This window comes from Gadus morhua, chromosome 19 (genome assembly GCF_902167405.1).
Source record: "Gadus morhua chromosome 19, gadMor3.0, whole genome shotgun sequence".
In the NCBI taxonomy this organism is placed as follows: Eukaryota; Metazoa; Chordata; class Actinopteri; order Gadiformes; family Gadidae; genus Gadus; species Gadus morhua.
The window spans coordinates 9355127-9382755 of NC_044066.1; the positions used below are offsets into that span (position 1 = coordinate 9355127).

The following is a 27629-nucleotide window of genomic DNA, read 5'->3' on the forward strand; positions in this document are numbered from 1 at the left end:
TCCAGTCCCACATGTATGCTAATAGAAAAAGCCCAGCTAATGCATTCATTTGGTGTGCGAGGCGCTCAGGGATATGCCGCAACACTGCAAGCTCTTAGGCTGGGCCATGGTGCAAGGTGACGGCTCTTCATTATCCTCTCTACAATTACAGACCTTGATAATAAAAGGGACCTTTTGAGCTAGCACCGCCTCACAAAGTCTTTTGTGTTGTGTTCCCTCAACATTAACAAAGCTCTGCATTCCCTCTGTCCTGCACGCCTTTAAGAAGGCTCTGAGCTGGCAACCCCAGGCTTCCAGCATTAGTCCCTTTCCATCACCCGGGTGTGATTTATTCCAGTTATTACGGCGGTGCTGCCGTATTGATTGCGATCGTTTGAAATATCGTGACACACGTCAAGTCTCAATTTAGACTTTAGGACAAATTCCCCTGCCTTATTTACGCCAGGGCCTGAAGAAGCCATCACCATAAAGATGCCAGCGGAGCCACTCTGCGGCTCTCGGCGATTCCACATAGTCAATTTCTTTATTTTATTTTCATTTCTATTGACTTGATCCGGATTATGATAATGTGCTAAGGAGTGGAGTTTCTCCCGTGAGCTACCCCCCTCGCTGGAGTTCATGTGTTTATGAAGCAGGCTCTTATGGGACTACGGGGGGCCTGACCCGTGTCGAGATGCAGACCCGCTGGAATACTAATGGCTGCCTCTCTGCTCTCACCTCAGAACCTCGGATTATCCTCCACAGGCTAATGTGCCAGACACACACACACACATGCACCCTGACGTGCACAAGTGCGCACAGACACAGTTTTGTCAGCCTCCCCTCCTCCTATGTGTACATGTATCTACAATTTTCCACCCTCTTTGCACACATTTAGAGATCCTGAATGTCAAGCGCATACGGCTTAAACTTTAACTTACCTCCCTTCCTTCCTCCCTCTTCCCTCCCTTCATCCATCCTCCCACCTCCCTCCTTTTCCCCTCTCTCCGTTCTTCCCTTCTCGACCCCATCCTCCTCCTCTCCTTTCCTCCCTCCTTTAATCCTCCCTCCCTCCCTCCTGTCTCCCCTCTTCTCTCCCTTCCTCCCCCCTCCTCCCTCCTTCCTTGCCCCCCCCCCCCGTGGGTGTGCAGAGATGTCGGGCACGGGACCAGACATCTCCCAGGTCCACTGGAAGCAGCAGTGGCTGGAGAACGGCACGCTGTTCTTCCACGTGTCGGCGACGGGCGGCCCGGAGGCGCCGCTGCAGACCACGCAGCCCTCGGACCGCCAGCCCGCCCACGCCCTGCACGAGCACATGCACCTGCTGCACATCTCTGTCATGGTAGGTGGGAAGCACGCACGCACACGAACATACACACGCACGCGAACAAGCAGGCAGATGCACACGAATGAACACACACACAAAAACACAAACACACATGAACACACACACACACACGGACACATGAACACAGAGACACACAAACACACAGACACGCACAAACATACACAAACACACACACACACACACTCCAACACACACACACACCAACACATCAACACACGCACACACAGAGACAGACGAACACTCTGAGACCCACGAACAAACACGAACACACACACACACACACGAAAACACACACAACGAGCACACACGAACACACACACACACACGAACATGCTCAGACAAACACGAACACCTATTGCTTTTGTTCTTCTCAACCTCGTCTCACAAATAAGGCTTGGGATTGATAGCAGACAGGATCGAATGCTTTCGCTCGCTTCATATTTGTTTCGACCAATCATGTTGCTGGTGCTAGGGGACCAGGGGGGGTTCGCTGTCAGTAATTGGGTGACAGCAAACACATACTCAGCAGGCACTGGTGAACTTTTCCCGGTGGGAAGGCGAGCTGAAACATCCATCAAATCCGCACCGTGTAGACTGGCCGCTTTAGAATCAGACTTATTAAAACCCCCTTCTGAAAGCTTCATTCATTCACCCAAAAAACGTGCTCTATTTGATAGAAAATCTCTGTTACGAATCAGGAAAATAGGTGTAAATCCGCCCCTTGCAGTTGTGGGTTTCCGGCCTAGGCTCTGTGATGCCCCCCCCCGAGCCCCTCTCTACCCCCCCCCCCGCCCAGAAGCTATAACATGGTAGGAATGCTGGCTACAAGATTATTCTCTCTCTCTCTAACTTTCTACCTCGCACTCTAACTCTGTCTGCACAAATCCTACGAGGTAGACGTGAGTTTAGGGCGTCAGCGAGCCATGATCATTTGCTTTACATGCTCAGCATGTGCGCCACCTCTTCGGGTGACCTCGTTCTCTCCCGCCGTTATTAGTCATGGTGGGCGGACACGTTGGGACACTTTTCAAGTGTGCATTCGACTGAAATGCAGGTGTTACAGTATCAACTTGCATACACACACACACATGTGCATGCAGATATGATTCTGCTGAATACCAATATACGTGAAACCACTGACCACTCTCTCTGTCGTGGTTGGTTGATTGCATATAAGGTGAGCATTCACAGAAACACACATAATATATATATATATATATATATATATATATATATATATATATATATACACATACACATACACACAAATCCACACACAAATCCACACACAGGCACACGCACATATACACAAACACACACACACACACACACACACACACACACACACACACACACACACACACACACACACACACACACACACACACACACACACACACACACACACACACACACCCATACACACAGACACACACAGACACAGGAGTGCATATTATTCTGCTGAACCCTCAACATTTACATTTCCCTCACGCTCTCGCTCTCTCGCTCCCACACATCCCGTATCTGTATCCTCACTCCGCAAAACCATCTGTGTTAATCTCCATAGTCCAAGAGCATGCACCTGTGCACATACACACCCTCATGCATGCAGGAACACATGTGAAAACAGACACACAAACACACACACACACACGTACGTATGCCTACAAACTCTACACATACGCGGCAGATTAGCCGCCTCCCACACACCTCATCTTCCTGCAGAGTGAACTCCCAACGATCGCATTGTGTTTTACCTTTTTTTATCTTTTCATTCTGCACCTCTGTCAATGTTACCCCTTTTCTTTCTAACTCAAGTTCTAACTATCACCACTTGACTGGATAAAGTCCAGATACTCTCCCCCCTTCCCCTTACTCATGCGGCCTACGTCGACGGGTCACCCGTACGCTCCCCTCGGCTGTTTCCAAACTTTAATCTACCAGCCTAGCATCACACCTCAAAACAACAATGGCCGACTCTCTTTATAGCATTCCCTCTGAAGTTCTCTCTCTCTCTCTCTCTCTCTCTCTCTCTCTCTCTCTCTCTCTCTCTCTCTCTCTCTCTCTCTCTCGTCTATTTTTATCCTCATCACTCTGTACTACAGTCTGCAGATATTTTCTTCACCATCCCTCCCCTACAGCACCTGCTTTATCTCACACTTCCTCACCCCGTGCATTTAGTTTAACGTTGTGACTTTTTGTCCTCCGTTGCCAGTTGTCGTTTAAAATATTCAACCCTCAAATCCCTCCTTCACCCCCTCCCCATGCATCTCCCTTGTCTCTCGCTGTTACGCACACAGCGGCAATTTGTTTTGTGTTTTTTTGTGGTTCCACTCTCTGGGTTGTCCTTGGCCAAACCTCTGTGTAATGCGTCCTGCAAGCCTGGCTTCACAAGGTGGCTGATTAACACTTAGGCCTAACAAACGCCCCGTTCCCGTCCTGCGATCTGCATGCTGGATCGTTTTAGCATCGTTCTCCGTATCAGCCCGAGGACAACAGGGTTGGACTTCCTGCCCTCTGAGAGAAGTCACCTTTGTGAAAAAAAAGTTTAATAATAAAAATAACTATTATATTTATAGTTGTTTGCAATCTTCCATACACTTTGTATGCAGAGTTTTGCAGGTTTCACATCGGTGGGCCGCATACTCTGCATATTCTATACTGTACATTATTGGACAGTATTAGAAAACAGTGTTCTACTTTGTACTATGTACTTCCTAATACTATGTCTTTTTTGAGGCACTTTTATCCTCTGTGTCTTAAAGTGGGTTGAGATATATGTTGTCTTAGCCAGGAACCCTGCCTCTACCCTCTGCTGCAGAGCGGTGTGCATGTAGACAGTGTGGCCCCTCTATCGCTTTGATGGATATCTCAAGTGGACCATCGTCTGCGTACATCTCAGACTGGGGAGAACGCTCCGTAAAATAGAACATGAAGGATAATTAAGTGTGTGTTGCAGTGTGTGCAAGGAGGGGGGAGGGGGGTGGGGGGGGTGGGCGGTGTCGGGGGCTCGGGGGCGGGGGGAATATGCAGACAGTCAGAACGGCAAGAAGGAAAAGGTGTAGCAGGGGCTTGCCCCCGGGGTCCCTAGAGACGTCTCCTGGCTCCGTGAGTGAACATCATTAAGTTTGATGCTGTCAGTATAGGGGCAGACGGTGCATTGAGTGCTCTATTCGTTTGGCATTGAGCTGTCGACGTCTCACTCACTCATCCTCCCTTCTCTCGCGTTTCAATGCTTTTTTTTTTTTACTGCCACCGCCACCACTATCACCGCCACCACTATCACCACCCCCACCACCACAACCACCACCACCACCACCACCACCACCACCACAACCTCCCTCTCCTCTGCTCTGCCTCGTCTTCCACCGTCTCCCAAACCGGCGCTCCATCATTTCTGTTAGCACAGGGACGTGGGTTCTGTGTGGCAGACGGATATCAATAGGAAAGCATTGTCCGTCCAATATAAAGACATTGTTTTGGACATGTAGACGTTCATGTCCAGGGCTTCCCTTGTCTGGTGTGTAGCTGCCGCATATTTTATGCAATGCATAAAGTCTAAGGAATATTGAAGGTATTTCTGCTGCATATCTTTATGCTGCAAATTTTAAAGTTTCATTATTCAACTTTTCAACTAGCTTGTGGCTTGAAGGTTGTTTTGAAAAGCTTATTCAAAATGGTATGGCTTCACAGCCCATTCCTCTCACTTTGTGTACGATAATCGTATTATTGACACTCAAGTAAGTCTTCCCACCCACTCCCAGCCAACTGAGCTATGCAGGCACGGGTGGCAAAGTTGAACTTCCAGTCAGAGTTGACAGAACACTTGGAGTTTGCTTTGGGAATTCTGAAAATCTTCCTCAACTGGGAAGGGCTCAATCTTGCATATGGTGACTATAGTTATGCTTAATATATTAAAGATTCTAAAACTTTTTATCCATGTGTTTGTTTTCTTTCCTGTGTCGCTTGCATGCCTCAACATCAATATTTGATGTGACTTGCACACCTGGAAATGGTGCCAGAGTTTCCAACTAAAGAACATATCACTATTTGGATAGTTTGCTTGTGTTTACGTTCGTTAGCAACAAAGAAAATGAGCTTTGACAGTTAGAAGTGCTCACCAAGGAGCTTTTACCGTCCCACGGGAAGGATTTATTTCGGGAAGCGTCCTGTCTGCTGTAAACTCTATTAGGCCACACACTGTCCTCGTGCTAATCCTTGAATAAAAAGTGTGTCCTGAGTACTTCCTCCCTTGAGCGATTTACGGGCTCAGCGCTTGACCTTTTAAGTTGGCCTGTGTTGAGTTGTCGTGCCAACTTTCTTCTTAACCTCTCAGCCAATAAATCAATAGACCGATAAATATCTGAGCTCCATTATATCCCCTCACCCCTAACAGGAAAAATAAAGATTATATGACGTAAAACTATTTAAACGCACTTTGCAGGGGGAATAAAGTACAGAAATAAGTAGAAGAAATAAGAGGAAATAACAAGAGGGAGAGCCGTTGTCAGGGTTCGTAAATGGAGGACATATTGAATATTGGAATATTGGGGGATTGGCATTTCCTCAGTATTGGAGGAAACAATAGCCCCCAAAGAATGCATGGTAATGCCCATGGATTAAGCATCTCTTTTTTACAAGACAAAACAGCAACAGCATACAATAAAACACAATTAAACATACAGTGTACAACATCCAAAACCACCAACTAAACATTTGTTTACACGTTTTGCCCGACAACACAGAAGTAAGACGGACGAAGACGGACAGTCACATTTACCAGCTGCACTTACAGTGACATATCACTTTTGACTGTATATTATTGTTTATCAAGTTCTCTTGAGTTAATGAATTCAGCCAGTGAAAGGAAAAGCTAACACAAACAATACCCAGACACAAAAGGACAGACAAGCATTAAGACAGGGTGACAGACCAACACGACAGACATGACAGACACGACACACTGACAGGAGAGCAAGGCAGTCTGTGTCTCAGCGCCAGCTGGTATTAACCATGGAGACCTGCTGGCATTAAAACACGTTTGCTTTCGTTACACTGGCCTCAGAAGAAGTATTCTGCATTACTGCATATAAATCTGTGCCTAAGCCTTTTGCCTGGAGGCATTAACGTGATGCCATTGATGTGTTCTTTCATTCTGGCTGTCAAAACGATCAAGCATGCCATTACTACCTCTGCTAGCGAGGTGATCCTTTTTCAATTTGTTGTTGTTGTCGTAACACTATTTAGTCGCTTGGATGTTTGTTTGAGGGGGAGGATGGAAGGAATGGAATATGGGGAGGAAGCAGTCATAAAGACGCCTGCGTTTTAATTCTCCTTGATGCATTTGCTTGCGTTGGATAATGGGAATTGGTTGCAGTTCGGTGCTGATGAATGTGTCTTTTTCATATGTGTGTTTTTAAAGGCTGTCTGTTGGAGGTTGTGAGTTTGTTTAGAGGCAGTGGTTTCGGATTCGTACAACTTTGTGAAAAAAATACTTTGAGTGAATTGTTTAGTTTACAAAGACGTGTCATGTCCCAATATGTCCCAAAACACATTTTTGGAAAGTACCCATGATGAAATGGCATTGTTTCCAATATAAGGCCAGGAAATCCATCCAGTGAAAAAAGGCGTATTCATTTATATCTATGCCGATATTAGCATGTTCGTTCACGTCCAACTTTTAGGTTCATTTGTCATTTGTGCGTCAGAGAACGAACGAGTAACATATCACGACAGGAGATCTTTAGAGAACTATTGGTGAATTCATTAGGACTCTTTGCCCATTTCTGAATATTTGTAAAGAGGAGGACATGCTTACCTCTCAAAAGGAGCCAGACCACCTTTGAACATTAATTAGGGAAAGGAAAGTCATAAATAAGCAAGTGATATTTTTCGGTTTGTTTTTTTCATCCTTGTTTAACCCAATTGTTGCTGTGATTTCTACGTTTTTTCGTAAAGTTCAACCAAGGACACACATTTTCATTGTGACACATATAATTGGGGTTTCAAATTGTGTGTGTGTGATGGCCAAACCTTTTTCAAAATAACACTGTTCAAGCAGATAACACAAACCTAAAAACGTAACACAATATAAATATCATGTCAAAATAAAGGCCTATTGTTGCCTGATTTTGGTTTTACAGCAACTCTATTACCCACCCTCACACACATCCAAATATATTGTTGTTAATTTAAAGGCCATATCCAACTTCTTCAGATGTCTGCATAAAACATGAGGTTGAGGCGGAATTGGCTTTTCAATAGTTTGTCCCAGTGGATATTTCAGAGCTTTGCCTTGATATTTGAATACGTCAAAAAGTGTTGCAGTCGATAGAGCTATGAAATTGAACAAAATTTGAGTTAAACGCCAGTGCAGGCATGTGTCATAAATACGTAATAAGGCAATAGAGCAGAAGTAAGCAGAAATACATTTATAAACTTCTGAATCACCTGAAGAAAATAAACTGTACGAAACTATAATTACATTACATTTTTTGGTCCATATCTTGGTATTGCGGTAATTCATCTAAAGATTTCCCAATTTGGACCAAAGACAGATACTTTTTAATTTTGTGGTAACTTTCAGGCGGTCTCTTTTAGGGCTATTTAGGGCTACTCATGATTAAGAAGAATCAATATGATTAAGACATTCTTGATTGTTTTCACCTCTTATTCTCCTAAGCTGAAGAGTAAGATAGGAGAACCTGTAATCCATTCATGAACTAATGCACAGCTAGGGACAGGGACGTATTCCAACAGGGCTGGGCTTTGTAGCTGCTTGGGTGTTTGACTCCCAGATGAAAGGTACTACTATCGTTCCTCAATCTCTAGAGCCTACCCGTAGGCCTCTTTGTACAATTAATGCCTGAGCTCCAGCTGCTTCCTAATGATTTGTATCTAGAATCACTAAAAGTTTGTAAGTTTCAATGAAAGTGCCTGCTTGATGAATGATAGGTCAATGCTAAGTTTTGCTTACTTTAGCTACTATTAGGAACTGGAGGGAGTTTTACCAAACCTTGCAATTCCAAGTTACCCAAATATACAGGGAATACAAAATAGGCAGGAATAGATTTTCTCTCTCTGGAGAAGTCTCGACAAACCTCTCCCTGCTGTGATGCTCAGGATAAAGATCGCCCAGGCTTTTGTTTTTCAATCCCATTATTATCCCATTATATACTTGGACAGTAAGGGAAAAAGGGGATACATTTGTTTTTTTTAACTGAATGTCATGTTTCTATTCAGGGGTAGGGATGACCAAATTTTAACCGACAGTTATGCATATTGCAAAACAAATATGGACATCTTAGCTCTTGCAGAAATTAATCTCAAATTATTTATCTTATATTCATTTTTAATAATTATAATAACACATATTACAAATATTATTCTTTCAAATAAAATATTTGTATAATGTGGACTAGTAATTCAATGGGCTAGTAGTAGAACATTTTGGTTGAAGTGTTAGCATTCATGAGCCAATTCTCTGCTGATGGTGTATAATGACGATTAGTCATCATACAGTCCACCACCGGTAGGTCAGATTTGCACAAAGGGCTCAATACTCCAACAATTGAAACTCAAAAGCACCCGAAGGCTTCAAAAAATTGACTTTTAATTCTGTATGGCACATATTGACATAAACTCGCTGCTCTGGGAAGAGACAATTATTTAAGTCGAGAGTTTAACAAAAAAAAAAATTGTGCTAGGCTTTAATCGTTTTTGCTGATTCCTTTAGATTTTAAGCGGGTTTGAACTCTGCTTACCACACCACTAAAAGCTAATTCAAGTTTACATAATTCAAGATACTGGACAGAAATGTCTATTGTGTTTAGGTTCGGTAAACTACAATGGCATACATGATTTATGAGGTACACATTACATGATGTGTCCAGTTGGTTACACTGTTGTGGGGGGATGATGGGAATGGTTCTCACAGTTTACGTATTTGAAGTGACAGCCAACCAGCGTCCTGTATGGGGAACACAACTTTGTCTGGCTCTTGATCTGCCTTTGAGTGAATTGCCTGTGTAACTGAGTGAATGGTTTTGAATCATCTTGAGTACAACATTTTCTCTTGCTGTGGCAATTGTGTTCTTATAAACAAAATAATTTTGTTCAAGGCTCATCAACAGGCCAGGTTATCTGCACTTGAGGTACAAATACATTTTACATTGTCCCTCAAAAGTTATTATTATGGAATAGCACAACTCCAATTAGTCATGATCAAATACTGATTACTGTTTGATGGAATAAGCAAAGTCTATGTAGTTTATGGCAACATTCACCAAGGCATGTTGTGGGCAACCAAATAACTTTGGGTTACTTAACGTGATCCCTGGTTCTTTGACAACAGAGTGAGGTGTTTCACTATGGGGATCACCTAGGCGTGACCTACTACGGAAGCTCCAATTGCACCATGTCTGTCCTTGACAGACAGGTCGGACTGTGACACAGGGCCCCGCCCCCTGCACTTTTACAGTCGACCCTCCCTCCTCAAATCATTCTATACCGGTTTCTTTCCATGTAAATGCAAGGAGGGATGTGTTGGTGAAACACCTCACTCTCTTATCAAAGGACCAGGCATTACGTTAAGTAACCCAAAAGTTATTTTTCTAACTTCGCTCGGTGTTTCACTATGGGAGATATAGACCACTCTAGATCGTCTCCAGCACGGCTTGAGAAACAGAATGCCCTGAGACATCCAGCCTATAAAAACTAACAAAGGTGTGAAGTGTAGCCCAGCTCGCCGCAGCACAAATGTCACGCACTGACACTCCTCTGAATAAGGTCCAAGAAGTAGCCATGCCCCTTGTGGAGTGGGCCCTCAAGCCATGGGGGGGCTTCAAGCCCTTACATCCATAAGCAAGAGATATAGCCTCTACAATCCAGTGGGACAGCCTCTGGTGGGACAAAGGCTTGCCCCGATGGGGAGTGGCCCAAGACACGAACAATTGATCCCCCTTCCGAAAAGCAGCTGACTGACTCACATACACATGCAGAGCCCGCACTGGGCCCAAATATTCCGCACATTGCGCGGGATCCACAGGGCTCTTTTCTCAATTTATGCTGAATCCCAGAGTCCTGAGATGGTTAACCACCGTAGCAAATTCTCAGAGTGCCTGTTTGCGTGAATTGGAACATATCAGATAATCGTCCAGATAAGAGAACATTCTGATGCCGATGTTCCTTAGCGGTGACAGTGATGCCTCCACACACCTGCTGAACACTCTCGGGGCCAACGACAGCCCGACTGGGACTACTTGGTATTCGTAAGCCCTGCTCTGAAACGCGAACCGGAGAAATTTCCAGTGCACGGGATAGATGGGATGTGAAAATATGCGTCCGAGAGATCGATCATTACAAACCAATTATGTTGGCCCTGTCTCAGTTCACTCCGAACGTGAGGAGAGAGAGACTGATAAAGGGCCCCTACCCTCCCAAGCCTTCTTTTCTTCATTGGAGGGGAAGAGTGATAAGTTGGGAGTGCTAGGGTGTACGCTACTTCTTCCCATCCCGGGGGTTGGGAGAGCGGTTCCTGGCTGCCGCAGCAGCGAAGAAGTGTTTGCCCCATGGCCTTGGGTTCTCCAACCTAGGCTGTTGGTTGGCCTGTGGGCCAGCTGTGTGGGCTGGTCTGTAGGCTCTCTGAGGCCTGTTCACCCCCTGTGGTGGGCGGGGAGCCTGCTTTTGGGGAAGGCAGAGATCGAAGGCTTCTCCTTCCTGTTTCCTGAGAGTGCTGGTCTCTCTCATTTTCTCCAGTGCTGTACCAAACAGACCCTTGGTTGGGTATATGCAGCATCCATGACCTCGGCTTTCTGCGCGTCACCCAGTCCAGAGAGATTAAGCCACAACGCTCTCTTACCTGAGACGGAAAGTCCCATGACTTGGCCACAGCCCTGAACTGCGCCCCGTGAGGAGCGTAGGACTAGGTCATTGACGATGCAAATTTCATGCCGGAGGGCTGGGATGGGTGATCCGGAGTCAAGCTGACAACCCATTTCTTCTAGGAATTCAGCTTGATATGCAGACAGCAGTGTCATGGCATTGAGTGAGCATACCGACTGTGCTGCATACTTATACATCCACTGGTAAGTGGAAGCGGTGAGGCGGTCCATCTTACCAGGCAGAGAAATGCCCGAAGAAGCGGAGAGATAGCGATGGTTTGGGTGGAGGTGGTAAGCCACTGAAGGCTCCATAGATGGGGGTTCGGCCAGCCCCAGCTCTCCCATCCCGTGGATCCCTTGGTTGGGAGCTTGCTCTATAATGGGCTGGACCAGTAGCGGCTCACTTCATTCACGCAGATGGGAACTGCTGGCAGGAGCTGCTTAGAGGGCAGTTGGGCTGGTGGGAGCCTCTTACTGTCATACAGGTCTCTCTCTGCCTCCTCCACATCCTGTTCCGCAGGCCAGTGAATGCCCAATTTAGCAGTGGCCCGTTTGCACACCTCCTAAAGGTTATCGTCCACTGGTTGCACAGCGTCAGAGGCGCTAGGGGGTCTCGACTGCTGGACAGGAAAAGTGGAATCGTCTTCCTCTTCCTCTATCACGTCCATGTCGAGGAGGTCAGAGTCGGCGTCGCCCTCTGCGTCATCAGCGCCCGGCTCCGCGTCGAGGAATTCCCCGAATAGCGGGGGCACGAGCGGGGAGGCCGCCTCCATCATGTCTGCCCAGCTCGTTGTCTCTCGGGACTTATGGGTGCTCGTTGAGGCTTTAGCGGTGGCCCCCGCCAGGCAGGGGTCCTGGTTGGTAGCCCCCGTCACTCTAAGCCTCCTTTCGAGAATTTTCTCCGGCATCGATGCAATGTGAGCGCATGAATGCGGGTCCGCCAGCGAAGTTTTAGGGTGTTTAACACCCATACACGCTATGCACATGGGGTGGGGGTCCAAGCCTGATATGGAGGCTCCACATGACGCGGGGCACAGGCGGGATACAGCCTCCTTGGCCTTCGGCTCCGACCCTTTGGCGGGGGTGGCGGACGAAGACATAGCACAGTGTTCACCCGCCGTGATGCGTTAGCTAGACTCTGGGTGTTTCGGGCCAGCCAACAAGCTAATGTTAACCGTGCCGCGGTAAGCTCGCTTTGACGTGTTAGCCGATAAGCTACACCGTAACCAGCGACACCTGTAAGCAAATACCGGGTAACCGGAGAAGCAGCTCCGCTTTACGCGTACACTGCCTGGAGAACATGGTGTAATAATGGAAACCTCCTTACGAAGTGCTTACTCAGCCGAACATGGTTAAAGCCTATGACTGCGTTCGACGACGGAATCCATGAGGGCATGTCTGTGAACTGTTAAGCAGTTCAAGCTAGCCAAGATGAGCTGAGGGAGCTTGAGTAGCTTTCTCACGGGAAGAAAGTGAGAATGATTTGAGGAGGGAGGGTCGACTGTAGAAGTGTAGGGGGCAGGGCCCTGTGGCACAGTCCACCCTGTCTGTCAAGGACAGACGTGGTGCAATTGGAGCTTCCGCAGTAGGTCTAACCTAGGCGATTCCCATAGTGAAACACTGTGCGAAGTTGGAAAAGGACATTGACTCCTAGATAACCTCACATTATAACTAGTCTGTATCGCTAGAGAGTCGGCTTTGCTTTTTGAGATTGGAGATCTTTGCTGCTTCGTTTTCTTGGTAGTTGAGCAGTTGCTTACCTACTATTTTTCCAAAAAAAAGAACACCCTGCTCTTTATGTGGTGTGCTTTTGTTTTGTTGGTTGAATGTGTGTTGTCTTGTCTTCCTGGATCACAATGGCTGCTCCGTTTCGTAGATGTGTTGCCCAGGGTAACCAGAGTGAATCCTGCTGTGCTTCTATTGTTGCAATTGTATTCGTTGACCAGCGACAACATCAACAACAACACACAAACAAACAAACAAAACAAATAAATCCAAAAAGCCTAAATCAAAACATGACGCTCAAACAGTCACCCTTGACCCTTCTGCCAAACATTATTTTCCAGTTCTAACAGCTCTGCCACTCGAAGGGAAGCCAGGGTTGGGGAAATACTTGCCCTTTTATGATCAGTAGTCTCTTTCTGTCCAGCCTACATACAGCCATTTAGGAGTGGTTGAGGTCAATTGCTCGGTAAGCTCAAGAGAATAGTACCCACATACAGGTTGTCCAACTTAACCATGGCTAGGAATACAGATTCATCCCCATGCCATTGGTCTCCTGCAATCATTCACCCAGGTTCTTGCTGAATACAGACAATATGAGCAAGGAGTGTGAAACAACTCAAAATAATCAATAATTTAACATAATAAAATATAAATAATCTAAATTTGGTCGGCTTAGGTATGTTGATATTAAGCCAGGGATTCATCTAACTAATTCAGTATCTCCACACACTTTAATTACTTTAAATGCTAACGGGCATAATAAGCCTGAGTTTGTGAATTTAAAGTAATATAATCACCAGTTTTGTTCTCAGGCGGAGCTGCTCTGTCTTGATTATAGATTGATTATGTTAATGTAGAGGTTTGTGTTGTAATTACAAAGCATCATCTTCATGGAAAGATAACAGAGTTTAGTCAACCTGAAAATAATCTTCTCCTGCACAGTATTCAATAAACGGCACTAGTATTGTTTTCTTAGATATGATGGCCCTTTATTAATCCCAATGTCCAAGGAACAAAACCTGGATATGCACACTGTTGAATGCGTTCTAATGTATGGCAAAATATATCTTAAAACACAAACTGAGATTACATTACTTCGTTACTTTGTGATTTGGAGATTTATTTTTAGCCAAGGTGCATCGGAATGTGTTTTGTTTAATCCAAGCAAAAAGAGCCCATGGATAAAGAAAAATATAGAGGGAAAATGAAGATCCAGCCACAGCTTGAGGAGGAAATTATCAACCATCAAGTCTCTGCTTTCCGATTCAACTGGGAGTGTGCTTCAATTTTACTTCAATTGCAATGTTGACTTTCACACTTATATCAGATAGAAATGAATTGAATGAACGTTAAACATATGCATATTAGATTACTATTTGCAATACTTGCAATTTAGGTTTATATGAGTACAATTGTAGTGTAGGCCTAAGGATTAGGCAAACACAAGGTGATATGTGTGAACCCCTTCTAACCCTCACTTTCTGTTTACATATAGTAATTGTCCTGTTAAGGCTCAGACAAGCTTACTTGGTGTAATAAGCTCTTCAGCTTACTGGGTAGAGCAATTGCTGGTCAATCACTCGATATCAATGATAGTGAATGTAAATCATACCACAAAACAATCAAACTGCAATGAAACCCGACTGATGTGTTTGCAGGCACAATTTGCAATGTTTTGAATTCAATGTCATTAAAGCATCCCTTTAAATCACCCCCTTGTCTACCAATTCTGCTGTAGTATTTGCTGTATCATGTAATGTAGCCCCCAGCAACCTTTTCACTTCATGGTTCTCTAATCCAGTTTAGGTTTTAACATTTTTTATTCCTTCACACTATCCCAAAGCCTCTACAGTTTAGAGGGTTGGATTTGTGCATGTTGCGGTGTGTTTTCTGACTTCAATGGCCCTCTCCGCTTGCCTGTGTGCACAGAAGATGCATTCAACTGCACACTGTGTGATCAGTTCAAGTAAGGTTAAGGGGGAGTGAAGTATACAACTCAGAAAGTGCAGAGTTGAGTAATGGTGCATTGTGGGCTAAAAAGCAACAAAAAAGGGCAAACCATGACCCATTTCCACAAAGAGCACAGCTGCATTAAGTCAATAACGCTGCATTCAAGAGATTAAATCAATCTAAATTGACCCAAATAAACATCCACAACCATCAATGCGTCTTGGTTTAAAGAATTACCCGTTTCAACCACATTCTCTGGCTACCATAAAAGCTTATCCGTTCTGCCTGTGTAAGGTCGATGATGCGGGTGCTGAAGGCATCGCACATCACTGTGATATAAAGGCGAGTTATCAACGTCCATTCTTGGGCAGTCCTTGCCTGTCGAGCCGAGTGCATACGTGAGCGCTCCTAGTTAACTATAGTGGGGGGGCGGAAGGAGGGGGTCCACAGTCAGCATTTGTCTGCGGTCACTGCCTGCGTAACGCCTTATCAACTGTCACCTCCAGTCTCAGCCGCCCCCGCTGACACAGAAGGTTAAACCAGGACACATGCATACTTTGTGATTTTATGAATGGCTCCTCCACTCTCGTCGAGTTTTCTTCTGGAGACACTGGTAATTATGCTTTTGCGTCTATATTTTAATTTGTATAAAATACATTTGTTCCTTAATTTTGGCTTAAACATTGTCTTTTAGATAAATATGTCATATTTTCATGGCATAAAGTATATAGCCAGGGTGTACATAACACTTTTAGTAAGTTACTCAGGTGAGTACCAGGAGATGGTGTTGGGTACTCACTCCACACGTAGAGTAGTTTAAATTACATCTGATGTTATGAAACTTGCCAAGTTTCACAACGGAGTTCCCATTTTCAATGCACAACTTCTTAAGCACAGCAGTGTTTTTTTCCAAAACCTTTTGGTTAATAAAACTGCAGCAGCTTGACCACAAATTGGTATAATGTCTCACAGTAAAGCCTGCCACACACATAAAGATAATCGGGCTGATTTTGCCCCGATTTTCCCCCTTCCGATCACGGACAGACATCGCCCGATTATCTTAAGCTCTTAAGATTATTTTATAAGATTCTCTTGTAGTGTGTGGTGTGTTAAGAGTGAAATTCGGCCGACAATCGGCTCCGAAATCAGTCGGCGACGATAATCGTAAGTATTAAACATGTTCAATATTTACGATTATCGGCGGAGAACGTTGTGGTGTCAAATCGTCTTGTGTGGGGGGGAAGCTGACAATCGGGAGTCTCCAACGTGACGTAATATTGAATTTAACCAATAAAGAGCGAGCTGACTGAACACGGAATTATAACGAGCTATCTCCATGGCTACGATATCCCTGAATACCACCAATATGGCGAAGACAGTTAAAGTTAGATGGACCTCCGATATGGAGGATAAACTTGTCGAACATTGGCAAACACACGAGTGTTTGTACAATATTTGCTTTGGGATTTTTCAGTTAGGATTAATCCCAAAACCACCATCATGCAGTCGGTATCCAGCTGGTCCTCCATGAGTTTACACCGGTTTACACTCGCTCTTCTTCACTTCTTCTTGTAGTTAGTTCAATGACTATTTTGGTGTGACTGCAGGTCACAGGACTGCAGGCCACAGGTCAGTCAGAGTACTACGTCAGATCACGTTTGTTCACGCGAGATTTTCTTGCTTGAGGGACAAGATTCTAGTGCACCACACACAATACGATCAAAACTGTTAATGTTAATGGATGTGTGGGGTCTCTCACAGATAAAAAAATCGGTTGAGATTTATAAAATCTTTATGTGTGTGGCAGGCTAACGGACGTTGCGATCAGCTGATTTTGCACAGTTCTCCAGTGTGTGGGCGGTGCACACTGCGCACATAAGCGCTCATCATTCGTTTCGAGCCAGGAGCCTTGAGCTATCGACAATACCTGTTACACTTGTTTAGGGAGATGTCCTGTATGGGCCTGGCAAGTTTAAAATTCCTGCTACCTTTTGAGGCTTTTTTTTGGCATTTTGCATAAAAAGATTTACCAAAATTCCCTTAATCAGACATGTCCATAGAGTATGTTTATTTAGTTGTGTTTCATTTTCACATTTGTTTATTAAGAACAATATTTTCCAAAACTTCCAACGTACACAGACATTTATCCAGGCGGACATTATGCGTCCAGGATGCAAAACTGTCCAGAATGCACCTCTGCTGAGAATGCAAAACTCAAATGGAACCAAAGATGACCTCTACACACCTTCTTGCATTCTGTCCGCATCAAGTTAAAACAAGTTTTATTCTTCTCACATGTTTTGTTTCATGGGTCGCTGATATAAGATCAAAAGTCATCAGTACTTCATTATCTGTCTGCCTTCAATATGTTTACTGCTGCTGGAGATTGTATAAATTAAGATAAGATAAGATATACTTTATTCATTTTCAGCAGAGAAAATGTCACGTTTCTTTAAGTTGTTTTTTAAAGGCTCAGCTTTGACCACTCATTTGTTCAACCTATGATCTCAGAACTCCCTACCGATACATTGTCAAACTGATGTTTGACTTTTTCCATAGTTTATAATAAAGATGCGGACATTAGCAAACCACAATGCTATCCGTAAAATGTATTTAGTCTGTCCTTGGATTGCTCCAGAATGCATGATCATCATAATCATAGTATCTTATGGTCTATTGCTACCATATTATGTACCACTTAAAACGCTATATGAAAAAAGTATTGATACTAAAAGATGACACATCTGAACTTGAGACTTGTGTCTTGGCGCTGACTGTTCATAGCAGCCCAACACCTGACTCACTTAAGAAACAGGGTGAGCCGCTGTCGATGGTGGAGAAAACTATGCATGCATTTGTAATTCCCATTGAAGTATTGTCCTTTGGTAGGATGCTTAATATCACGTGCAATCATTATTTCACAGTCAAATGTACTTTTTAATGGAAAGTGGCGGAAGCAAATGCAATCATGAATTTTAATAAGCATTAAATGGATAAGGTTAGATCTAGAGATATGAATGCATTAAACCACCAAAAGTATTTCCCTGGAAGCATCATATCCAAGGCTTTAGTTAGTTTTGAGTTACTGTGAAAGTTATCCCCCTGGGACCAAACTCTTCTGAGGCGGTTTTATGCTATATTATACTTTTATTTGACCAGAAATGTCCACAGCATCGCACAATTATTTGCAGCTGATATCGTTGCAGGTAGATCCTGTTCCAAAGATACCAGTGTATATAGTATCTTTGGATTGAAAAACCCTTACAGCTGGGGCATTTGTTTGGGGTATTTGGGCTGTCCTTATCAACAAATTAGACATTTTATTATCATAACCCATGCCTTCTTTTTATTCTTAAGAAATAAATATTGTTCAAACAGTTTTTTATGATTTTCCCATTTTAAGTAAAGACACAGCAGCATGACAATGCCAGACACAATTTGCAACTGGGTTTTAGTCTGTTAATCTGTGACCTCACTGTTTAATTTCCAAGGGGTGTTATTATCGGGCGCCAAACAATGTTCCTCTGGACACAATTGAATCCAACCACAACCAATTAAAGCAACGAAACATGTGGCACTTTAGCATCAGCCATCTTGGCTGTTTATGAAAATACTTCAGCGGCGCTCACATGGGGCTCTCATCCTTATCGAACATGCATCGTCTTACTAGATACCAGATTAACGGTTATGATTGGCCAACCTGCTTCTGCAGTCTGCTTTAAATCTGAAATCTGTCTCGGCCACTGTTTTAGTACATAACTTTGTGGTCTTTTGTAACATGTTATTTGTTTTGTCCCTGTGCTTTAACTAAGTTACATGGCTTTGTTCATGCTGATAATTGGTAACTTAATCGTTTAAACATGATTTTTTGATTATTCCTAATCAAGGTGTCTTTGTGAATTCGAAGGTTTTCAGCCACGCAAAGCTTTAAAAATGGTGACAAGGGACATCATAAATCACTTGAGGGGTTTAATAATTAGGTTGCTAATGTACAAGTAATGATTTTGGGATATTACATTAATTTGAAAAATAAATATGAATTCCTTGCAGAAAAAAATATTTTTTATATAATCCAGTTGCCACACAACATAATCTAATCACAGTCTATTCAGCGGTTTGTTAAAACCCAGCTCTTTATACAATGGCACGTAACTTATGTATTTTTCATTCCATCACTCCCCCGCCAATAATTGCCAGGGCGCAATCATCTGTCAAAATGGTGAGTGAGGATATCGCAGTCTTATCTTGACACTGTAATGCATTCTCCCACGTCGGCAATACCTCAGTGCACAGTGATTGATGATCGCCCTTTTTATTTGTTTATTTATTTATTCATTCATTTAGCTTTCACAGTGATTTCTTATTGAAAGTTGTATTTATTATTAAGCCATGGCAGTTTTCTTCTTGGATATGAGGCATTCAACTGTGCAGAGCCTTTGTCGAATGATTAAAATGCACTTCAGTGTGTAAAAGTGCATTTGCATCCGCTGGGTGGAGGGTGTTTATAAAAACAATAATAATAATAATGGTATTGCTTTGCACTTAGTGCTGCATGTGCAGTCTATTGTGCTTATTAGATCGTCAAGAATACCTGTGTGGGTGTGGGTGTGTGTGTGCACATGTGAGTAATTGCATTGATGTTCTTTTTAATTTCATTTATTGTAAGTTTAACTGCTCCTATTTCCATCCATGAATATCCCAACCACGTGATGTTTATTTTGCAGATTTCCTATCAGGTATCCATCTAAACACTAGACCCACAACCAGATACACAACCTTAGGTCTGGTTGCCCAGATGTGTCCGTGTCAATATGAAAGAGAGCCTCTGATTGTGTGCTGGAAAGTGTACAGAAATAGGTGCAAACATGTTTTCTCCTGTGAAAAGTTGAAAGGCTAGGAAAATGAAAAAAAAAAAAAAAAATTGGAAATCCAAGCCTTGGTTAAAGTGTCGCTGCATGCCTCCAACACTCCCTCGGCCTACGTACACTGCCCATTCATTCACCTTCTATTCTGTTGCCGGGGCAACAGTTACCGATGGCGACAAAGAGTTCATAGGATTCAGGGGAGAAAAAGGAAGGTGCTGGTGCAGAAAGGGGGATTATTGAATCAAATGTGTTTGTGTGTACATTTCGGAGTGTGTAAGCAACGCATTGCTTTTTCTTGTCGTCTACCCAGTGGGGTGTATGTGTGTGTGTGTGTGTGCATGTGTGTGTGTGTGTGCATCCCTGTGTTGGCATGTTTGCGTGTCTATGTACAGCTGTCAGATGCACACGCAGCTAGCGTAGGAGGGTCGTCAAGACTATTAAGTGGTAATCTGACGATGAGGCTGACATTCAAAACAAACATGGCTCAGTTAAATCTATGTAAACTAACAAAGCATTGTATGTTTTAGACATGTTGTTTATTATATATAATAGTTAATTTTATTATTTGAATATATTAAATTCCCGTCTTTTAATAATAAAGGACATGTTAACATTTATGGACTTAATACGATTCTTGTATTGATTAACAATTTGTAGCAACTCCAGAATGTAACCGAGCAGTTCGGAGAAAATCCTTTGGACTGCACTGAAATAGCTTACTGTTGGCTATTTGTCGCCGGGTTGGATTTCATTCGACAAAGGAAGTGTGCTAGGACATTGAAAAAACATGAACACCGGATATTGCTGGTTCATGTTTTCCTGCGTTTGCTGTTCATAGATTGTGTGCAAAGCTGAAATGGCTATGCTGGCAGTCTTAGTTTTACCTTCCGTCAAGTTAATTCTTTATAACTCACACAAAGGTTACGTATAGCTGGAATGCTTAGATATAGGGACTGTTAAAGATAATATGAATTGGCCATTGGTCCTGGCCACGAATCGTCCAATAACTAGAGTACTATATTAACTAGATTAGTTTACAACCATGTTTATGAGGATTTTAGGATTTACACAGAAGTCTCTGGCCACATTAAATAAGCACAAGCTAGTATCGATTGGATTCAGAATGCAACAGTTGGCACAATGAAGCAGCCTATTACTCACTGGAATTTGGCGAGCGTTTGTATAAGGCCCGGTGGAAGACACTGGTCAACATTGCCTGCTGTGCACTGCCTCCACCATTTTCTTCCTTCTGTTGCAATGCAGATATGCCCATGTTAGTATCAAGGCAGTTGTTTCTATCCATTTTCATTAAGTTGCAGCTTTTATTTTATTTTTGCTATTTAAAGAGCCTGTGAACCCAAAACCAGTGTAGTAATCAATGCCATTTTATCATGGTTAATGATATAAATCCCCATTTAAGGAAAAAGGGATTAAATCCTATGTTTTTGCCATTCCCCACAAAAAACGATGTTGAAGTTCCACCTGCAGCAGAGGCAGGTCTGGGCAGCGGCAGATTTTTTTTTTTTCGGACACTTACAGTACGCCTTGGTGTGTGTTGATAGTGAAGCTCCGTCTGAGTAGCGATCTATTAAATACATGCATCCGAGTGAGGGTTAGGCTTCCTGGATACCTATAGTATAATGTTACGGTATATGGAGGATTTCATATGCAACATTGCTTATTATACCGCTCATAACAGTTACACAACGACAGAGCTAAAAAGGTATCATAAAGTTGGCGTGGGTTGTAACTGTAGGGATAACCCACCCCCTCTTTCCTGAAACTCTCTGCCAAAATCTATTTTTTTCTAAGAGCAAAGTGTTTGAATTCCCTTCTGAAACAGTGGGACTCACTGGCTCCTTCCAGCCCTTTAATCCAAAGAGAGTTAAAGTTAATGAAACAAGTGTCATTAATCAGCAGGTAGGGTACAGGCATCTTGGTCAAGAAGAACAACCTACATGTTGGCTGCTGACTTTTGGGAATAAATCCCAGTACCTTTCACATGGGATTGCCTATTACACCATCCTGCTCCTTTTGTGTCCAACTGAATCCATTTTAATGACAGCACATCATTTCATTGTTTAATTTTTCAAGTTCTTGCCTCTAGCGACAATCTGGTCGAAGACAATCACCAGTAGGCCTATTAAGGCGTGTTTGTTTCATACAGCGGCAGCCTCTAGCCTTCCCTGTAGCTAGCATTAGCATCATCTTAACCACCAGTGCATACCTTATTTTTTCAATATTTTATTTCAAGGGAGTTTCAATTAATCTTTAACTCTTCCTTCATTTTCCATTAGTTTTGTTTAATTTCTCTTTGCTCAAATTATAATTATTTGTTCCATGTGTGAATAGTAAAATATTGTCTACCTTTCTTCCCAGAATTCCCTCCCACATCTCAATAACTACTGGCCACAACCGATGCCAGGCTATATGCTGTTAGAATATGCTAAACGTGAACCGCCTAAAATGGCGCAATTTGATTGGCTCGCTATCTCGGGATATTGGGCCATATCCCATGATTGAGATCACAAACTCGTGATATTGTTTTCATCGCAAAAGCGCTTGACTGTTGTCTCGTCACGCTAATAAAAACAAATAAACCTCTAATAAAAACAAATAGATCCCAGCAAAAAGTGTTGTCTTGTTTAATTTTGGGAGTGTTCACGTGTAGTATATACTAAAACAATTATTCACCTAAGGCTCCGTGAATATTCACTTTGGCTTCGGCAAATAATTGTTAAGTATACAAAGATATACAATCTGAAACTCAACTTCTCATCGGACTCAAAAAAAACTCTTAACGCTTAACTGTGTTGCTTTCTTCATTTGGGCTTTAAAAAACAGGAATTTGATGTATAAAATATGTTCCTTGTTGACTTTTCTGTCTTGATTATGGAACGCAGCCCATTACCCATGACCCAACTACAAACAACACATGCCTGATTTATATCAAAGGCAACATTAGACACTATTGAGCCTTGTAGAAATGCTAAACCATACACTCAGAAAGAAGTTGACCTCTTAGCTATCTTATCTTGAAAAGAATACCATTTTATCATTCTACTGCTTCGGTCTCTTCTGTAAATCTTTCTTTATTCCTTTATTCCAAAACTTTTTTTAATGGTCTCTAGGAAGTCCACGGTCCTTGGCACAGCTCCCATTAATGCATTTTTAAACAACTTGTTTTTCTTCCCCTCAGAGCAAATGGCACCAGATGTGTTTTTGCTATCAGCAATTAATGACTGAAGCTGCATCTGTGCTGTTTAGAATTGGTCTGAAAGCATACTATTCAACCCTAGCATCTATTAGCATGTTTTAACCTCTCATCTCTCTCTCTCTCTCTCTCTCTCTCTCTCTCTCTCTCTCTCTCTCTCTCTCTCTCTCTCTCTCTCTCTCTCTCTCTCTCTCTCTCTCTCTCTCTCTCTTCAATTACACTATCTCTCTCCCTTTCTCTTATATGGCTCTGCTCTGACCGAAAGACAACACATTACGGCTGTACCTCCATGTTAGCGTAACTCTGAGAGCGGTGGTGTATCTAATCTGGAACAGGGAGCCCATACTGTGGACGGGGACACGAGATTGGTTTGAGATGGGAAATGAGTAGGTGTGTACGCGTCTGGCGTTATGTATGCTGTTATCTGTGCCTCTCTGTATATGTGTGTCTGTATGTTTTCATGTAGCCTGGGTTAAAGTGGAGTTTTGATAGTAGCCTATCTGGCATGAACGGACAAGGGTTCTGCCCCTTTAGCTCGCAGCTCCTCTCTGACAGCTCTACCGCTCACGAGCTGTTGTGCCAACACTCTGCCGACAGCTGCAGATAGGAATAAAGGCCCCACTTCAACCCAACCCAAAGGGATAGAACACGGGTTGAAATCCCTGCTGCCACTGCCTCTGGTTGTTGCTGTAACAGAAGTGAACACGTATCTGCTGCACACAACACACACTCACACACACACACACACCTCATATCACTTAAAGGCAAATGGCAGCAGCAAATTTAACAGTAAATACTTTTTAGGTTAAAAGGAAACCATGAAATGCTCTGCTTAAAAAAAAAACACTCCACCACAATCTTTTTAGTTCATCTAGACTTTTCCCTTTAGTGTCGACTATATTTCGCCATTGCGCCTGATCAGCTACTACAAGAAGAAACGGCTTGAGTACAAAAAAAACAGATTCTCCCTCAGCTGCACTCTCAAAGCAAGGGCATCGTTTATGAGGGGATATTTAAACTCAAGTTTCACCCTCACACCCTAATCAAACCATCCCTGGTCTGTTTTGTCTCTGTGGCTTGTGGCTTTGTGCAATCAGGCCACAACGGCCGCAACTAAATGGCCTGACACTTGCCTTAGCCGTAGAGCAGAAAACATCAGCAGCCCACTCAATCCCCCCCCACCACCCCCCTCGTCAAAGCCACACCATCTCCCTGGTCCTCCTATTAACATATTTTTCAAAGGCCTCCATGTACTAGTCGCCACCCCTTGTGTTGCGCCAACACAAATATTGGCAATAGCTTGCTAATCAAATCTTTCTCTCAGAATGTCACAGCAAAGGGCAAGTCTGTTGGCAGCTGTCTTTCTCAACTGTAAGATATCATTTACCTTTGGTTAGAAAAGAAAATGAGTGTAGCATAATGTGTTGAAAGGCAGAGTGAGAGAAGGAGAGAGGGATTATATGATTGTTTGAGAGAGAGAGGGAGACGGTGTATGAGAGAAAGGGGGAGAGAGAGAGAGAGAGGGGGAGAGGGAGAGAGAGATCGGGGGAGAGAGCGAGATGGATGGTGTAGGGGAGAGATAGGGGGAGAGAGAAACTACCCGGTTCTCCAGCAGCACTAATTTGCCACAGTAATGAGCATGCAGCGATGCATGATCATCAGGCAATTATATTTGGTTACCATGCAAGCAGGGAGCATCATGGGATATCATTAAAGGCAGAAACATCACCCCAGCACCGTGTCTGATCTAAGGCAGAGGTAGGAAAACCAAGGGTGCCCATTGACTAACCATTTCCCTAACACAAGACATTTATTTCACACATTCTCCCAAGCTGTTTTTGTGCCTTAATGAACAAGATGGGGTAAACAGTCAGGGAAGTGGGTTTAAAAAGAGTTGGAATGACATGTAGCATTGGCTCACAGGTGAGTTTCACAAATGAATTACGTATCATTTGTAAAGACTCTTTTTGTTTTATGTGAAGAGATTTTTAGGTGTGTTCAATCAGCCATGGCATGAAAAAAAAACAAAGACAAAATAGGAGACGGCAGTTTTCTGTAATTGCAGTGTAGCTATGTTTCAGAATTTAAATAAGACAGTTTCGGATGCACTTTGAGCTCCTTCTCCTGACCAATTTACTCTACTTTAGGGTTACGATTGTGACATTTAAGGCTGAATAACAAACAGAATAATTATAATTATATTATATCATTATTAGGATGCTGGGACTATTACTGAGAATTGAAAGTCATGGTAATAAGAAAAAAGCTACAATTTATTTATCAGGCATTTAATTGTACTGTTGAAATCCTAACACTAGAATACAGGTTTGGTGAATCGTTGAGAAATGCAATTCTCCAAATGTGACAAACCATGTCAACACCTTCTGGTTAAAGAACATGAATCCAGTAGGATTGGCAATATGTAAATTAAAAAGTTAATTCATGAATAATGATCCACAACAAATCTGTGTGCAGTAGCCACATCAAGCCAGGATGGAAGACATTTGTTGTTGATGTTATACTTACTTTACTATCAACTTGATGTAATTTGCCTTTGTACGTGTTTTTCCTTTGATGCCTTTCCGGTATAACTATATCTTTCTATTTCTGAAAGCCTGTTTGTTAATGCACTGTCTGGTGTGCTTGCGGGGGAAAATCTATAATTAACCCTTTTACATGCTAATGCATAACTTGTCTTCCACTATCGTTGTCTGCAACTGGTGTTAAGTGTCAGTGCTATCGGCAGTAAAACATGAATGCATATCTCTGCCTTTGATACAAACTGACTAAATAAATAAATAAAATTACACATACTCAATTCGCTCAGGCAAAAAAAGACTTGGGATTGGTTCAGTGTTGTCGAACTGGACATGTATGTCCTTACATTTTGACTGAATGACAAAGTTCTCCGTCGGACGTGTATTCACAGGTCTGTAGGACCCTGCAGACGTCTCTGGAAGGGCTGGCCGGGCAAAGCTCTGGACATTTGGCTGCAGTGTGTGATCCGAAATCAAACCAGACATGGGCTCTCTAAGCTATTACTGAGGCCTTTTTTTATGTTCTGTGATCTCCTTCCAAAACATCCAAAGCTCTGGGTTTTTCAAGAGGAGCTGTAAGTGTATGCAGACCCAGAGGGCATTGACTTGATAACGCAGAAAGCTCCTTCTCCACACGATGCCGCTTCGACAAAACAATAGCCCAAGAGCAGAATTCAAACACAATATAAAATCATATTTTTATGTAAGATATTGTTTTGCTAAACGCCATCCTGTAATCTAACGCATTGCTCTAAAATCTAAAGATGACCTCGGAGCAATCTCAACTGCTATGAAATATGCGCATACACTAGTATTCAAATCGTTGCATTTATTTACATGTTTGTTTGTGAACTGACACGCAACAAACACACAAACATGTAGCTTTTTCTAAATAAATGTGAGCAAGCAAACTATAATAGCCTACAGATCTTCCTACAGTTGTACATTAGTGAAACACATAAACGCACAAAACCAAGACATACATGTATCTCAAAGGTACATGTCTCCAGCAGCTTTATGCAAACATGGTGGGAGGACTTTTCCTAATGAGGAAAAGCCCTCCCCCTCCCTTCTCCATGGGTCTTTCCCTGTTGCCACCAGCATGGGTGTGGGAGGTGCAAACATGTAAAAAAAGAAAAGGGAACAAAATCCATGGCAAACATGATGGGAGGCCCAGAAACCCCACCTCTTTTGCTGCGCTTGTCCGTTTTGTGTGTACATACTCAGTGAGGCTAAAATAGGTTAAAGAAAAAAAAGGACATGGCACAATTCTCTAATGCATTGTAGCTATGTTTCAGAATTTAAATAAGACCGATTCGGAAGCACTTTGAGCTCCTTCTGTTGACCAATTTACAAGATGTGAGTCTTACCTCTGTGACATTTGAGGCTAAATAACAAATAGAATAATTATAATGATCCATCATTTTTAGGATGGTACTATTACTGATAATTGGAAGTCATGGTATAAGAGAAAAACAACAATTTATTTATCTAGCTATCGTTGAGAAATGCAATTCTCCAAATGCGACAAACCATGTCAACAACTTCTGGTTAAAGAACATGAATCCACTATGATTGGCAATAGAAAAAGCAAAAAGCAACAAAATCCATGGCAAACATTGTGAGAGGCCCAGAAACCCCAACACTTATGCTGCGCTTGTCCGTTTGTGTGTACATTATCTGTGAGCCGAAAATAGGTCAACAAACAATCCATGAAGCAGCTGTTACCTTTCCCGACAAGAGTAGCTTGGTCTTGTGACCATAGTCTTCTATTTTTAAATCGTAAAAGGTGGCTGCTGTATAATTTTCAATTTCACATGCACATTTTTTGTTGCTCAAGCCAGCCAACGTCGGCTTTGTCTTCCGGTTGAGTCTTGCTCTTTTGAATTCCAATATATCCAAGATATATAACGCGTTTGTTCTCTCTAATGCATCCAATAAATCAAATTGGCGCATTTATCAATGCTCATGGCGGAAATGGAAATACGTAAGTACGATAGTTGCATGAGACCCATTGCTTTTTATAACTACTGCAGTCCGTAAATCATATTTTTGGCAGAGATATTTTAATTAGAATCAAATTGACCATTCTTTGTAGATTTTTTGCTATTCTTACTTTAAACATGAATC

The 27629-nt window shown here is 42.8% G+C and overlaps 1 protein-coding gene across 1 annotated transcript in view; it reads left to right on the top strand.

Moving 5' to 3' along the window:
• The window catches only part of astn2 (astrotactin 2), a 269562-nt gene that overhangs the window by 41663 nt on the left and 200270 nt on the right, over positions 1–27629 (top strand). The window contains exon 2 of the mRNA XM_030341421.1: positions 1131–1321. Within this exon, the coding sequence (XP_030197281.1) occupies positions 1131–1321 (191 nt within the window). The remainder of the gene's footprint in view (positions 1–1130; positions 1322–27629) is intronic.